The sequence below is a fragment of the Mesoplodon mirus genome (genome assembly GCF_964341445.2).
Source record: "Mesoplodon mirus genome assembly, chromosome: 7".
Taxonomy (NCBI): domain Eukaryota; kingdom Metazoa; phylum Chordata; class Mammalia; order Artiodactyla; family Ziphiidae; genus Mesoplodon; species Mesoplodon mirus.
Window position 1 is genome coordinate 120,578,572 of NC_138983.1, and position 15,773 is coordinate 120,594,344.

Below are 15,773 nucleotides of genomic sequence, written 5' to 3' on the forward strand. Positions count from 1 at the left end.
TTGTGTTTTATTTAAACTGTTTGGTCGTTGTTCTTTCTTTCAGGAATTGTAGCATTTCGACAGCATCTTCAGAATCTGGCTAGAACCAAAGGAATCCTAGAGTTGAACAAAGTGCAGTTGCTCTATGAGCACCTGGGCTCAGAGGCAGACCCTAACCTGGCACCGCCTGCTCCTCAGCTGCAGGACCTGGGCAGCAGTTGCCCTCAGGTGCGTGCTCTGGGCCCTGCCCACAGTGGCTAGGTGAGAATAAGGCATCCGTTCGTCCTGATGGTGTGTCATTTCATTTAGAGGATTTACTCCAGTCCTGGAGCAAACAGGGTTCTTTTGGAAAGACCACGGCCTGAAGGCCTTCCTTGTTGCTGCCATCTGCCCGACAGGTTGGGTTAGACCCTTCCATGCTGGCCCAGGTGATCGGTACCACGTGGAGGCTTGGACGCTGTCAAGCGATGCTCGGTTCCTAGGGCAGATTTTATGTGAATTATACCCCTTAAGAGTCTCCCTTGAACTCCCCTCCCTTCATGCGCACACACACAGAAATTACAAATAAGAGTACAAATGAGAAGCTTGTTGCCACTATTTTTGATGTGATATCACTTCACTAAATATTATAAGTGAATTATTTGTGCTAAAAATACAAAAAATATTGCTGTTTATTTAATACGTTTTATTTGAGCCCATTTTCAGTACATCAGGGCTATTATAGCATTTGATGCCCACAGGAAGGGAATAACCTTCTGTTGACATCAGGGGCCTTCGCTCCAGTACTGACTAGGCAATCGTTTACTACAGGTAATGCATGTATACGCTTTCTGCAAAGGGATTAACCCTCAGCCTACTAGTTACTGTAAAAGCATTGAGGAGCATGTCTTAACAGAGCTGGAGTTCCCCTTGGACATGTGCCAGGGTGCTTAAACTGAGATTTGAAACTTTCTCCCACGTGGGAAATTGAAAGTGTTTCCACCCCTTGCTCCTCAGGAGGAAGCTCCTCCTCAGCAGAAGAGCGTGTCCGCGCTCCCGGGCAGCACGCGCCCTCAGCTCTCCCAGCGGCACAGCCTGGAAGCCCAGTATCTGCAGCACAGACTCCAGGTGGGATCCTCCCCCTTGTTGCTCCAGCTCACTTTGTTCATCCCGAATCTGCCTTTCTGCAAAGCAGGAACCTGTTTTGCTTGGTATTTTTTTTAGGGCAGCTGCTTAATTCCTTTATAGGCAGGTAGGTCTGACTCTGCACTTGTAGTTTCTAGAAACATGTTCAGACTTAGCCTTATGCTCTGTGTTGGCAGCAGAAAAGGTCTGTCCTCAGACCCCAGGAAAGGGTACTGCCACTGAGCAGGAGGAAAGGGAACCCTGGCTTCTTTACCTGTTAGTGAATAATAAATAAAATGGAAATCTCAAGTCAGCAAAAAATGTACTATCAACTCTCTGTTGGTGCCCAAAAATCTTTAAAAATGATACAACATGGATCCCATAGACAATGAATCGTTTGTTCACTCAGCAGGCGCCGTGGCCTTTGCTATAGATCTAACTCCACTTTTCTCATTGTTTTTAGTCTCCATGAGCCTCCCGGTCCTAGAGGACTTTTAGAGACAGAAAAGTGAAGCAGGTTAGAGCTGAGACAGCCCAGGCCTGCTGACCCAATGCTGCTGGGCCACAGGTTCTCCCAGGGTCTCAACGAGCAAGTGTCAGTCCCTGCATCCTGCGCAGATTCTGGAGGACTCACTTGGCTTCGTCCTCCAGGCAGAAGTACAGTCTAATGACCGCGTCCTAGATGACACCATGTCACGCTTGTATTTTTCTGCTCTTCCAGAAGCCCAGCCTTTTGTCAAAAGCCCAGAACACCTGTCAGCTTTATTGTAAAGAACCACCACGGAGCCTTGAACAGCAGCTGCAAGAACACAGGTGAGAGATGGTGGTTGGCCAGAGAAATCACTTCCTTTGTGGCAGACAAGCTGGGTATGTCGTCCTTTCCCCTAGTATTTGCCTCTACCAGGAAAACAGGTTTCAGTACGCTAACGTGGATATTCCACTGTCCATGGACTATAGGCCTGTCAGGAAGTAGCAGCCCTAAGCGTGCTTTGTTTTCTTTTTCTCCCAGTGTTTCCCCTTTGGGCTATGAATAGACCTAAGCTCTCAGGATCCGTGAGCTGCTGCAGTTTAAGTGGGTTATACTGGAGAGAAGGCCTCCATCCTCCCTTGTGTAATCCCGTGCCCCCAGGCCTCACTAGTAGCAACATCTTGGCCAAGGTAGAACTACCCTAATCCATCAACCTACAGACACCCACAGAGACCAAGGTGTCAACCCCGCTTCAAAACACTCCAGTTGGGAAATCAGCCTCTTGTTTCACAGGGAGGAAAAAAGAGTCTTAGAGAAAAGGAATTCGTGTTCATTTGAGCACTGAGGGATCAGCCAGAATTGGGGGACAAAGAATAAGATTGGGTTTAAGAAACCAAACATGACTGGTTCCTACCCCCACTTTTTTTTTTTTTCTCCTGCCGTGGGAAAGAGAGAAGTGGGAGGACGGACACTAATGACTGATACTGGATTTACATTAAAATTGCCATCACTGAAGAAGATTTAAAATTCTTTCTTTTGGTATTGCCAACTTAGACTCCAACAGAAGCGGCTCTTCCTCCAGAAACAGTCTCAGCTGCAGGCATATTTTAATCAGATGCAGATAGCAGAGAGCTCGTACCCACAGCCCCGTCCCCACCAGGAGACGCCGCCGCCGTCCCAGCCGCCGCCGCCGCCGCCGCCCTTCAGCCTGACCCAGCCCCTGAGCCCCGTCCTGGAGCCTGCCTCGGAGCAAATGCAGTACAGCCCTTTCCTCAGCCAGTACCGGGAGATGGGGCTGCAGCCGCTGTCCGCCTCGCCAGGTCCCCGGGCTGCTCCCCCGCCACCGCCACCGCAGCACTCAGGGGCCGCCCGGGCACCCTTACAGTTCTCCTATCAGACTTGCGAGCTGCCAGGCGCGGCCTCCCCCGAGCCAGACAGCCCCAGTCCCTGTCAGTACTCCCTGGATGGAGCCCAGCAGAGCGGCCTGGCGGCACCGGGCTGTCCCAGGAGCTCAGGACTGCAGGAGGCCCCCTCCAGCTACGACCCTCTAGCGCTCTCGGAGTTCCCTGGACTCTTTGATTGTGAAATGCTGGAAGCCGTGGACCCACAGCACAGTGGCTACGTCCTGGTAAATTAACCTCAGCGCAGGAAGTGAGGCGGGTCAGGTGAAGAGAGTGTGTATTTCTATTTTTATTCCAGCCTTTTCCATTTAAAACTTATTTTCCCCCCCTCTCCCTGATGGGGAAAAAGTCAAGTCACCCAACTGGAATCAGAGGGCCTGGCCGGGTGGTGGTTGCTTCCTCATGGCTCCGTCCCACCACGGTTTTGTGTGGCAAGTGCTGGAACATAGCTGTAGGCTGCAGCTCATGCCCTTAGGTCAAGTGGAGCAAGCTCTCATCAGAGCCACCAACAAAAGTTTTATAAGAAGAAGACATCCAGACCTAGGTTTTACACAGAACTATATCAGTTCATTATCGAGGGAAACCTTGGTGAAAGCAGGAAAAAATGTGTGCCGTTATGTATAGGCAAAAAAAAAAAAAAAAAAGGCAATACATTTTTCACTGAAACCAAGCAACAGCATGTTCCTTAAAGGCAAATCAAGAATACATAATGAAATTTGATGCACAGGAAATAAAAGAAAGTTGTACTTTGTCAGTGAATCATAAGTTCTAAGCTGCTGATGCAAGTTGTCCCCAAGATCACTGCCAAGCGGTAAGAGCGTGAGCTTTGTTTCAGGGTCCACTGAGTAACAGTGGGTACTGACCCCTGAGACTGGCAGTCACCTCCATCTGAGAATAGGTGACACACCTCTTCAGAAGGTGCCCTGGGTCACAGAGTGTCAGTGCCTCAGAGCTCCAAAGATGTCGCCTGTGGAACCAAGAGATGCACCGCAGTGGAGACCAGGGGCAGGAAACTCAAGAAACCGTCGAGAGCAGCAGCCCTGCTCGGGCCGGGGAAGACGGGCTCTTCCTGCACAGTCTTCTGTGGAGACTTCTGATTTGGGGCAGTTGGTCTTTAGAGGACCTAGCGTCTCTTTTAAAATGTAATAACTACTTTGACTTTACACTAGATGTTGCTAGTCGTTTACTGAGCTTTGTATATTTGGACAGTTTCATATAGGGCTTAGAAATTTTAAGGATGAGAAAAATGAACTTTTATCTCCCATGTGAAGTGGTAGTGCTGTGCCTTTTCCCCCCAGATCATGCTTTAATGATTTCTTTTCTGTAGAAACCAACAGTTTTCCATTTATGTCGATGCTAAATCCAAAGTCACTTCAGAGTTTGTTTTCCACCATGTGGGAATCACATCCTTAATTTCCTTAGAGTTTTGACTTGCAATGAAATGTTCAAGTATTACAGCAATATTCAAAAGACCACAGAGGTGTTAACCATTTAAGCAGATCATCTGCCAAACACAGTGTATATTATTAACCCTTAACGATCCAATCATCAGAATAAGTTAAAAAGATGCTACGGCTAGTTGACTGTATACTTAGAAGTAAGGAGTAATCTGTCATCTGGACAGTAACATCCAAGTGTTACAAATTCAGTGTTATTTACAAAGACTATCGTTTCTGTCCTTTAGAATGGCTTGTCCTATCAGCAGATGAATGCGTTAAGCACAAAGCATCTTCCTTAAAGCACAAAGAAGAGAGATACTACACTGATGCTGCATCTAGAAAACACCTTTAAGTTGCCTTTCCTCTTTGTCGTACGTGTCCAGGCAGGTGGGGAGAAACATGGAAGGTCTAGGGGTTCTGTCCTGGCTCCTCTTGGTGTCAGGACGCTCCGCAGAGGCCCTCTGCTTGGGGTCGGCCTCTGGGTGTGAGCAAGGAAGGGTGGTGTGGAGGACTCATTTTTGTGATTTGACGACACGCAGTGAAAACCCAGGAAGAAAGAATTAGGTTCCTTCTACGGGTTGTTTATGCCTCCTCATGCTGAAGATTGATGATTTCATGAAATAGACAACATCATTTCATGTAAGAGATCCTTTCATTAAGATCTCTAACCTGTTTTAAGTCTTTGCAAAATAAGGCAGTTATAAAACAGGGCTTGATTTGTTTAGACAGAAGCATGTTTTTCCCAAAATGTTCTACAGAAGCACTATAATATTTATGAAATTAAAATGCCTTCCAGATTGAAAACGGGGGCCGCTCAGGTCAGAGTCCCCGGAATGGCAGAGTCCCACATGGGCATCGATGCCTGCCCCCCCACAGGGCCATGAGCCACTGAGCCCAGGAAAGCCGGGAGCTACGGCAGGACGGCTGGGCCGACAGATGAGGCGGGAGAGGCCCCGGGAGGGTCGAGGCCCCAGAGGTAGACACTGGGGAGCACCCAGCCGTGGCGGGTCTGTTCAGGCCGGCCGACGACAGCGGGGTGAATGGCATGACCCATCCTGCTGGACTATGTTGTAAGCTCCTGTTTGCTTTTCTCATTTATTTCAAGCGGAAATCAATAAATTCCATAACAATCTGTATTTGCTGAAACGTAAGCTGGCGAGAGGAGACTGGTGCCGTCCGTCCGTCAGGTGTTTTCCCAGCCCCGTCTGACCATCGCCGTTGCTCCGTCCCCCGACTAGTGAGCGGCCGATGTGAGCCTCCAGGCAGTTTTCTCTTCACAGATACTAAAGTAACACTACGAAGGCTTAGTACTAGAGGTACTTTGAAATAATGACCTTCTTTCCAGTCTGTTCCACATTAGCAGTGTGTACACTACTGTATAATAACCATTAGCTTTAATACCTTGTAAACCGGGCTCCTCTGAAGAGACTTTGGTGAGATGAACGTGAGGTAAAAATTTCATTCAGCAAAAAAGTGCAATATGTGTGGTACTCTATTGTTTGTTTCTTTGTTTTTAACCCAGGGGTATTAATCTCTGCTTTGGGGAAAGTGCACTAGCTCTGAGATTTCCAGTTGGGCGAGTGTGTCTCTGGTATTTACATGCAGCTGATATTGCTGGTCCCTGTAAGGCAAACAGCACGTTAGCGCAGCAGGGAGGGTGGATGTTCCACTTGAAACTGGTGAGCTGCGCTGACTGTCCCCTGCCGCCTCGGCCCCGCCCAGGCCCGCCCCGCCCTCTTGCTGCCCTGGGAACACAGAGGAGGACCCTCCAGCCTCCACGTAAGGGGAAGCATCTGGGGCCCACCAAGGAGGACTAGGAGGTGGCACTAAAGGACTCCTGCCTTTCTGCATCCAACTTTGTCTCCAAGGAAGGAGAAAGAGTCCCTTTCTTCCTGAGAGTGTTGAAGCGGTGTCCCGAGTCAGTCAGGCGGGACTGCAGGAGCCCGCGCTCGGGACCAAAGGCAGCCCTCACCTCAGAGTCGTGGGGGGCCCGTGCCCTTATGGGGAGGGAGGGGACCGCCTCGTGTGAGCGTCGCCCCCAGCCGACGAAAGGCCTCTGCAGAAGGGACTCGTGGCACTGGCCTCTTCCTCTCTGCCTGAAAGGGGGGTTCTCAGAGAAATGAGTTCTACCTAATTGTTAGAGTTGGGAAGAAGGGTGTGTTCACAGCCCAAGAGTGACTGGCTGGCCAACCAGAAACTAAAGAAAGGTGAGAAGCAGCAGCCTCCCCTCTGGCTGGGCAGAGGTCCAGGTGCACGGTGGTCAGAGCAGCCCCTGCTCAGGTGCGGGCGGTTCACACACGTGGACCTGAGGAAATGAATGGTTTCCTTTGCAGGGTCCTCCCAGCTGCGGTCAGGCCCCAGATAAATACTGGCTGCTGTGTTGGGGTCAGAATTTCTAGCCCTGGATTACATTTAAAAGCCTGTATCAGCAGTTACACTTAAGCTCCCTGTTGGCTTAAGGAAAATCTCACTCTAGGTAATTTTTCACATTCGTCCTCCTTTGAGACAATTCGTAGGGTCGTTGGACGACACTGGTCCCAGTGAACCGTTGCAGAACCCCTGTGCCGGGGCTCACCTTGGCTGCATGTGTACCCCTAAACTGGACTGCCTCAACCGCCTTCTCGGAAGCCACCGAGCTGCTCAGTCTCTTTGTGCCTAGACATCAAAGGTAAAAACTGGAGAACAGGTAGTAAGTTGGAGTCATTGTATAGGCAGAGATCTTTGATCGTTTTGTTGCTTCTGGAAATCTTTCCAGAAGTTATCTTCAGAGTGATGTGTGGAAGACAAGAGCAGTATCATCTGCCTCTCTTTCTAAGCTGGACAAAACAAATGATAACAAATGTATGTATCCCTTCTGACAGGTTCGCTGGTTTGGTCCTCCCTGGCGTGTGGTCCCAGGGAAGAGACTAATTACAGAGCTCTTTGTGTCTGTCAGCCTGCAGCCCCTGGAAGGCACGAGGTGACCTCAGGCTGGCCTTCCACGGCCCCTCTTGGACCCCGAGTCCCTGGTCTCACAGTGCCCCTCACATCTTTGTTTCACCATTTTTCCCCGTGAAGGTAGCCTGGCTGCTTCCAGAAGACTCGCAGCCGCCCTAGTTACACCACCATCTTGTCCACATCTGGGCAGATTTCAACACATTTGGCAGAATGGGGCACCTACTGTTGTAGAGATTGAGAAATACGCAGCAGCACAGCCCACAGCCAGTGATAGGTTTGATGGTTCCTGCCCAAGCACTCAGCTTGTCTGTCCAAAAGGAGCAGTAGCTTCTCTCTGTACATTAATTTACCAAGCACTTTCGCGAGCCATCTTTTCTAATGCTCACAGCAATACTATGAAGTTAGTTGAGCAGATTGTCCTCATTTTCTACGGCTGAGGAAACCAAAGCTCTGGGAAGGCTATGTGACTTGTCCAAGCCACAGGGCTCGTGAGTGGGAGAGGCGGGACGGGCTTTTGGGTGCTCTGGCTTCTCCACGCTCTTCCCTCCTCGGTAGCAGCTGACTCTTCTTATGAGCAAACAGCTGTATAAACAAAGCCCCCACCTTGGTTAAGCACTGGGTGAATGTGGCATTGTCCCCGAAACCTTACTCCCACTTGACAGCCGCCTGGCTTTGGGGGAAGTGTTGCCCTCCAGGTAACAACTAGTAGTCCAGGTGGCCCTGCATGAACAAGGCCAAGGGAGACACAGATCCCGCAGATAGATCTTTCCAGTGTCCAGTTAACTACAGAAGTTCAGGTTCACATCACAGATGTCTCATTTCTCCACCTTACACAATACAGTAACTTCCTACAGAAGTATATGACGGGACACACCCTTTCTTGATTGCCAAGGAGCCAAACCGCACTGCTTTGGCCCACCATCGCCGACCAACAGACTCAACCCCAAGGAAGGGTGCCACTCAGAAAAGAATCAGGAACTCAGCCCAGTCCTGAGGAGGGGGATAAAGTATCTTTACAGTTAAGGCCCATCAAGTAGAAGTGCTGACCAAGTACTTTTAGGGTTAAAAAAATAACATACTTTGAATACTTTGGTCTTCAGAGGCAAAGTGGGTGGGTTAGGGAGGAGCTTTAAAAATAGAAGTACAAAATAACATCCTGGAAAAATATGACCCCAGATTGGAATAATGTTATATTAGCAAATACAGATAGCAGGGACTTGCCACTGGCTGTGTGATGCCCATCATCTGTTCAAGATTTGCTCAATCAAGGAAATACACGGGGTGATACTGTCCCACTACTGATGGCGAAAGAAATCTGCCTCCACCAAAATCTCTGAAGGAGAAAGAACCAGAGAGAAAAGGAGGTTTGCTTCTCTTTGGGGATTGCAATTTAGGAAGTAAAACTGATACAGAGATATTTGCACTTTGTAGAAAGGGCAAGATTATTTGCTTATTTCTGAAGGGAGGAGGGTGGTCTTTGCTGGATGTTTGGTTTGTGAAAGAGTTACTTTTGATTAAATTAATCTAATTGTAGTTATTTTTTCTGTGTGCTTTTTTTTTTTAATTACTAAGAAAATGGTGAGTTCAGTAGCTTTGGTATTTTGAGTGCAAATCATAATAGCTCCAATGTGAAAAAAATCAAAATGTAACCTGTCACTCAATGTTAGAAAATTGCTTAAAAGGCAGTTTAATAAATGACCTTTGTATCAAACGTAATTTAAATGGGGTACTTTTCTGCAAGGAAAATGTACTGTTTTTACGTTTCCAACCCTCTTGAATTAAAATAAAAACAACTTGTTTTCTAAGAGCCTGGGTGATATGAATGTCAGGTGGATGAGATAGGGCCTTTCCCTCATCAGGCCTGGGGTGGAATTTTGAAAAGTATGGAAGGTGGCTGTGTTCCCTGAGCTCTGGTGCTCATTTCAGGCTGCAGAAAAGGACAGTGGATAATATGTTCTCATTGACGTCAGCAGGGTAAATAATACCTTGCTCTGAAATCGCCGGAGTACACGGTAGCCGCTGAGAATGCTGACGGAAGCACGGCCAACCGCACTCTGCACACGGACAAGGCCCGGGCTGCCTGGGGCTTCTGGACTTTCGGAGACGGAGCCGGGCAGGGGCCTCTGAAGCAGCAGGAGAGGGGGCAGGCGCCTCGGGCTCACCTGTGACAAGCTGCAGGGCAAAGGGAGGCAATGGGGGCCCAGCCAGACACTGGCACTTACGACGGCACGTCTTCCGTGGAAAAGGTTTCAACGCCACGCGTGCGCACACACGTGTGCACACATGCACACACTGCGGTCCCCCTCCGAGAGACAGGAGCCAGCCCGGTACCCTCGGGTGCTGGAGAATCCGTTCGCTGAGGCATTTGGGGCACTCTCATACATTCGAGACTTGTTTTAGTGCCAGACCCTGAGTGAAAGGGCACTATTAAGTCCTACTTTCTGGGGACTTCCCTGGCGGTCCAGTGCTTAAGACTCCACGCCTCCACTGCAGGGGGCACAGGTTCCATCCTTGGTCCCGGAACTAAGATCCCGCAGGCCGAGTGGTGCGGCCAAAAAAAAAAAAAAAAAAAAAAATCCTACTTTCTGGCAGCAAGTTTAGGCTCTGGTTTCACTCAGACCATTCCAGTTGAGCCTGTGCTATAGAACCGAGACAGCGTCCAAACTGAGGGATCACCCACTGGCCCTGGTGGGAGTGGAAGGCCTGGGGGAGACGGCCAAGGGCAGGAAGAGAGCAGAGCCCTCCCCGCCGACTTGCCCGCTGCCTCCACGCGGCTTGCCTCAGGCGCTCAGTCCTGCCCCGAATGGCTGTCGTCTGTGTTTGCAACCGAGACTTCAGTAACACTGCGTTTCAATTGCTTTTTCCTTTTTTTAAAGGAAAACACTTTCAGTAACGATGTTTTACAAACTTTCCCCTTTCCCACCAAGTTTCTCCATCCTTTTGATTTTGTGCTGCCAAAAACAACCCCCCGTGTCCAGGGTACAGGCAAAAATAACAGACCTGCCTGCGGAGACTGGCCAGAGCTTTAGCAGCCAGTCAAGCCCTTGACCTTCACGTTGTACAGAACATCTTGCGGTCTGTGGCCTTTGTGAGCCAAAGGCTCAGTGCAGGGGGCAAGGGCGACCCGAGCTCCAGATCCAGGGCCTCTGCCCAGCTGGGCTGGGGTCTAGAGCTTGTCGGCTGTGCCCACACCTCCAAGGTGATGCCGCGTCTGCAGTCACCGGAGCCCACCTCCATCGCCGCCAGTCAGGGCCCCACCCAAGGTTCTGCTGTTGGCCGTCTGCTCCTTTCCACCCCACTAGTTCTTAAGTTGAGGTTTCACAGATCCCTTCGACATGCTGATGAAAGCTTTGGATCCTCTTCCTAGGAAACATATGTACACAGACATGCAACTTTAGACAGATAATTTCAGGGGAGGAGTTGGTTCCTGGACCCCCTAAGGCCCATCACGGGGTTAGAGGGGTTTCTAACCCCTGACTCAGAGCATTAGAAACTCAGTCTGCAAACCCTCGCGCTCTTCAGAGTTACCGTTCTGGTAGGGCCCTCCCTGCTGAGCGTTCCCATCCCTCCCTGGGTGGACCCAGGTGGGGAGAGAGCCCCCTGCTCTGCCTTGCAGCCCCAGGGCACTGTGCGAGGAAGTTCTGGGCTTTGTGCACTAAATCCTGGGTGCCCCATAGCTACAAAATAAATGTCACCTGCACAGGGTACAGCTGCTCTGCCCTCATTTTGGCCCCAGTGATGTCACTTCAAATAAATGATAAGGCAGTGCACCTGAAACTAACACAACATTGTAAACCAACTCCACTCCAATAAAAATTTTTAAAGTTTTAAAGAAATGGCAAGGCGGAGGCGCTCTGGAGGGATGGGATATCGCCCCTGGCTCAAACTTTACAGTGTCCCCTTGGGAGACAGAGGTGGGTCTTGGCTGAAGTGAAGGGGTTGGACCCTCCCCTCAGACACTAGCCATCACTGGCAAATCACTGAGGCCAAACCCAAAAGCCAGGTCAGGCAGAGTGCGGAGCTTGCTCTGTGCCTCCAGCCGTTCAACTAAGGAGCCTTCCTGCTATAGATGTCCCAATCCGCTGGCGCAGCTGAATTCCTCTGGACCCATAGTTGCAAATACTTTGATAGGGAGCATTGATAGCTGCCTTTGTATAAATTTCTAAGGGACTTTCCGAAGCACATTGACTCAGAGCTGGTCTGAAGCCCAGGTGAAGCAGGTGCAGGGCTGAGCCACAAGGTGAGGAACCCGGATGCGGGGAGAGAGGACACTGCCCATGGGAAGTGGACTCCCCCTGCAGCTGAGCCCCCAAGAGCTGGCTGGGAAGAGAGCTCAGAAAATCTGGGCCCAGAAGAAAGAGGTATCGGGGATCTGGCCTCTCGGAGGGAGAAGCCGCCGCTCTCCCTGTCAGGCAGGCTTTGAGAGCTTCTGACTCCATCTCTCTCTTCACTCCCTGAATGGGGCCTGAGATACCAAAAGGGGGCCTGACTGGGAACCCTGACCCTCAGGAGTGAGTGCATCACCACCACGCCAGGGCCACCCACAGAGTTGGGGGATGGAACACAACTGAACTGAGGGAAAGCCCCCAAGGCCTTTCCTAGGAGCGCGCCACGCTGCGGGACCCCGAGTTCACAGCCGAAACGACTCCAGTCTGGGGCCCCCTAGCACTGCCCTCTGGTCACTAGGGAAGCCCAAATGTTTAGCAGGGTCCCTGTGCCAGCCGAGAGAGGGCCAAAGGGCAGCCAGGCAGTTGGAGCAGGCCCCGGGGAAGAAAGGGCTGGGCAAGGACGGCCTGGCCAGGAGCAAGTTTGGGAGAACAGAGCCTAGCTTCGCCGGCCCACCCCCTGGAGCACCACTCTGGCCAGAAAGGCCCTCCAGGTAGGGTGGAGGCTACCCAGTCTCTGCCAGGGACAGCCCGGGAGGCAGCAGAGAACCTCTGGCTGAGTCCTCGGCCCCTGGCACCACTCCCAGCCCTGCCGCTAACCTGGGCAAATCATTGCAAAGGCCCGTTATCCCAGTGGTAACTTGGGAACATAGACTAGCTGAGTTAACCACAGCTCTACTGCAAGGTTCGGACGCAGCCTGGCCTAGCACGGCCTCCAACAAGAAAGCACTCAGAAGACCCCCAGCTCCCGTTAATGGCTTGTCACAGTATTGCACCTCTCCCTGTCTTGTTCTCATTTAACTCTTGAGCACCCCAACACTGGACACAGAAAATGGTTGCTTGGTGCCTACAAAAGTCCCGTCACAGACTTAAGGGTGGATGCCCTATTCTGAGCACCTGTTCCAGGTTAAGAACCAGGAACTTTGCCCAGGTTCTCTTCGTTTTCAGTGATGAGTTCTGGGCAGCACCAGCCATGGGTACCACAGATGAAGGACCACCCATGAGAATCCATGTCCCACCTAGGAGGCCTTTTTCATCCATCTCCCAACTTTTAAGGCCAAGCTCCTGGAGAGAGAAGGGCTGGAGGGCCTGGGTATCTTTCTCTGCAGAGACAGCTGCTTGGCCCCCAGCCCCCAGAGAGGAGAAGGTGCCAAGAGAAGGCAGAGCCTGAGGACACTGCTCCACCGGCCCCGGGAGCGGTCCGCTGCCGACCTCCCTGGCACTGATCTCTGTGATCAGTCCTCAGCTGGATTGGACCCAGGCCTCCCGTAGTCTTTCTGGGCTTAAGAGAACTAATCCTGCAACCCTGAGGTTGGCCCTTCCTTAAGGAGCTCTTAGCCTTTAGGCACCCACAGCCAAGCTCCTTCGAACTGCCCTGGAGACCCTCAGGCAGCCCTAGGCTCCCCTAACCTGCCCTCAGGAGAGAAAGGACAGCAGCCCCTCCGCCCCCCGGGAAGCTGGCTCCGAAGGGAGCCGAGACTCCTGTGCTGCTGGACAGTCCCCCTCCTCGGGCTAGCAGGACTGCTGGTTCACCAGTCGGTGCTGGTTTAGAACACAGAGGAGAGCCAGGTGCCAGAAGTCAGAGGCCAGAGATGCTAGGGGCCCAGATGACTGAGTTTGGGGAAAATAAGGAAAACTGGAAAAACCAGAAGTAGAAACAAGGGTAAAAGGAGCAAGGGGACAGGCTGTCAGGACAGAGAGGAGAGGCAGAGGAGGGCAGATTTGGCCCATCGGTGCCTGCGAGCGTTATTTATGATGCTGCCCTCGATGTGAGACTCTGAACCCGGGCTCGGCGTGGAGCCTGACTGTCCCTCGCAGCTGCTCCGTCCTGCAATAACAAGACTGACATCACTGTTGTCAGGGAAATGGTGTTTTGATTAAAATCATGTGACAGCTACTTCGGGATTCAATAAACAAATCCTCTGTTAACCCTCGCCTGACAGAGGCCCGTCAGCAGCTCTGTCGTCAGAAAGCAGCCCTTGGACTGTCCCCGAGGGCAGCCCTGCCCGGCTCGGAGGGAAGCCCACCGTCCGCCGCCAGGAAGGAGCTGCCGAGCTGACCCAGGGTGGGCAGGGAGCGCGAGACCGCCGCACCGCTCCCTGCACGAGGCGGGGGCCACGCGCGACATCCAGAGCACAGACGGCTCCGCGGACACCAAGGGCCAGTCTGGGACGAACCAAGTAGACACCCTTTGCCAAAGGAACTGGCTCTCACCCCTTGGGGTCATTCCCTGTTGGACCAAGGGGCAGGCCAGAGCCCTGGGATATCGAATGGCTCCCGCGGGGCCCAGAGGTCAGTGGACATTGGAGGCAGTTCCCAGGGCTCTGGGGACCCTCTGACCCCATCGGGGCAGATGGGCGAATTTGCTATGGGCCACGGACAGTGCGTGAGTGAGGGGTTAAGAACAATTTCTGGTTTGCAGTTGGATGACTTCCTGGATCACTCACTTGGCTGCTGGCCCCTGACACGCAGGGCTCTGCCTGGCAACAGTCAACTCCCTTTCATCTCACCCTCGAGTCCTTTTCCTTAAGTGAAACAAACGCGGGGGAAGGCTCCCTGAGTCACGGGGCAGGGGATTTTCCTGGGTTAAGTGAGCTGAAGCCTCAGAGGCCTAGCAGCGCCTTGCCTCCGTTGCCAGAAAAGACGCCCAAGTAGACACGACAGGGTTGGGGGGAGTTTCTCGACCAGCTGAGAAACAGCTGCCAGCACCTACCACGCTGCTGCGAGGATTCAGTGCGATTTTGCCAGGTGCCTGACAAGATGCCTGCACGGTTACCAAGGCTCGAGGCTCGAGGAACAGCAGCTAATACTGTTTCCCCAGTTTGTGGCCATCGGGGCCGCCTACAGACCTGGCAAGTCTGCCACGGAGGGGTCGCCTCAACCATTCCACTTGCAGATCAAAGGCAAACCGTGCACTTAATGGCATGGCCAGCTGACCCTGAGTGTAGGAAAACATAACTCCTTTCTTCCCAAGGAAGTCTGTGGCTTAGGTCTAAAAAGTTGTGACTATTATGCCTACTCTTTCGGCCACGGTCTCTTCTCTGAGGCCAAGTTCAGTGAAACAGAGGTACGGATGAAAGGGCCCAGGGCTGCCGCAGCTGTAAGCAGCGCTGTCACCTCGGCACTTCCTCCCGCGGGGGCAGCCACTGCAGGAACAGCCGGAGCTGCCGGCCCTGGGAGAACAGTGCCCAGCGCGGCAGGAAGGGGAGAACATTCTGAGATGAAAGACCGCAGTTCAGGGCCCGGACAAGAGCACACGGTTCGCGTGGCCCCAGTTCACAGAAAATGAAGGAAAAGCCATAAAGATTTATAAGACAAACTTTTTTTTTAACATCTTTATTGGAGTATAATTGCTTTACAATGGTGTGTTTGTTAGTTTCTGCTGTATAACAAAGTGAATCAGTTATACATATACATCTGTTCCCATATCCCCTCCCTCTGGCGTCTCCCTCCCTCCCACCCTCCCCATCCCACCCCTCCAGGCGGTCACAAAGCACCGAGCTGATCTCCCTGTGCTCTGCGGCTGCTTCCCACTATCTATCTACCTTACGTTCGGTAGTGTATATATGTCCATGCCGCTCTCTCGCTTTGTCACAGCTTACCCTTCCCCCTCCCCGTGTCCTCAAGTCCATTCTCTAGTAGGTCTGTGTCTTTATTCCCATCGTTAGAAGCTTCACCAAGCAAACCCACTGGAGTGGGTGCGAAAATACCATTATCTTCCAAATAAACTAACTGCAGCCTGACATCAGCACACGGCAGCCAGACCCTCTGTGCGGCTCTTCTGAACGTATCTGTAGGTCATAAATCACCCTCCTAACAAACAGCCCCAGGGCAGTGGCCGGCACCAACTTTGCTGAACTTGAACGTTGGCATACCTCCTCCAGAGGGGCGTCAAGTGAGTCCTGTAAAACATTGGGACTCTTACCCAGTAAAATCGACAGAAGTGGTTTTTTCCCTGAATGGAAGTGACCACCTGAGAGGAACTGTAGCAAATGAGAACGGTCTGTTCTGTGAGGTGAGTGGGAACAGCAGCTCTTCAGCCAACCACCTCTGTCCTCTG

The 15,773-nt window shown here is 51.8% G+C and overlaps 1 protein-coding gene across 3 annotated transcripts in view; it reads left to right on the forward strand.

The window, feature by feature from the left end:
• Positions 1-5,917, forward strand: part of SIK2 (salt inducible kinase 2) — a 128,027-nt gene extending 122,110 nt beyond the window's left edge. For 2 of the 3 annotated variants that reach the window (XM_082626960.1, XM_082626961.1), the window contains exons 12-15: positions 44-207; positions 976-1,086; positions 1,805-1,896; positions 2,606-5,917. In XM_082626960.1, the coding sequence (XP_082483086.1) occupies positions 44-207; positions 976-1,086; positions 1,805-1,896; positions 2,606-3,188 (950 nt within the window). In that variant the 3' untranslated portion in view covers positions 3,189-5,917. The remainder of the gene's footprint in view (positions 1-43; positions 208-975; positions 1,087-1,804; positions 1,897-2,605) is intronic. The other variant, XM_082626962.1, reaches the window with a different exon arrangement.
• The last annotated feature ends 9,856 nt before the right edge of the window (positions 5,918-15,773 follow it).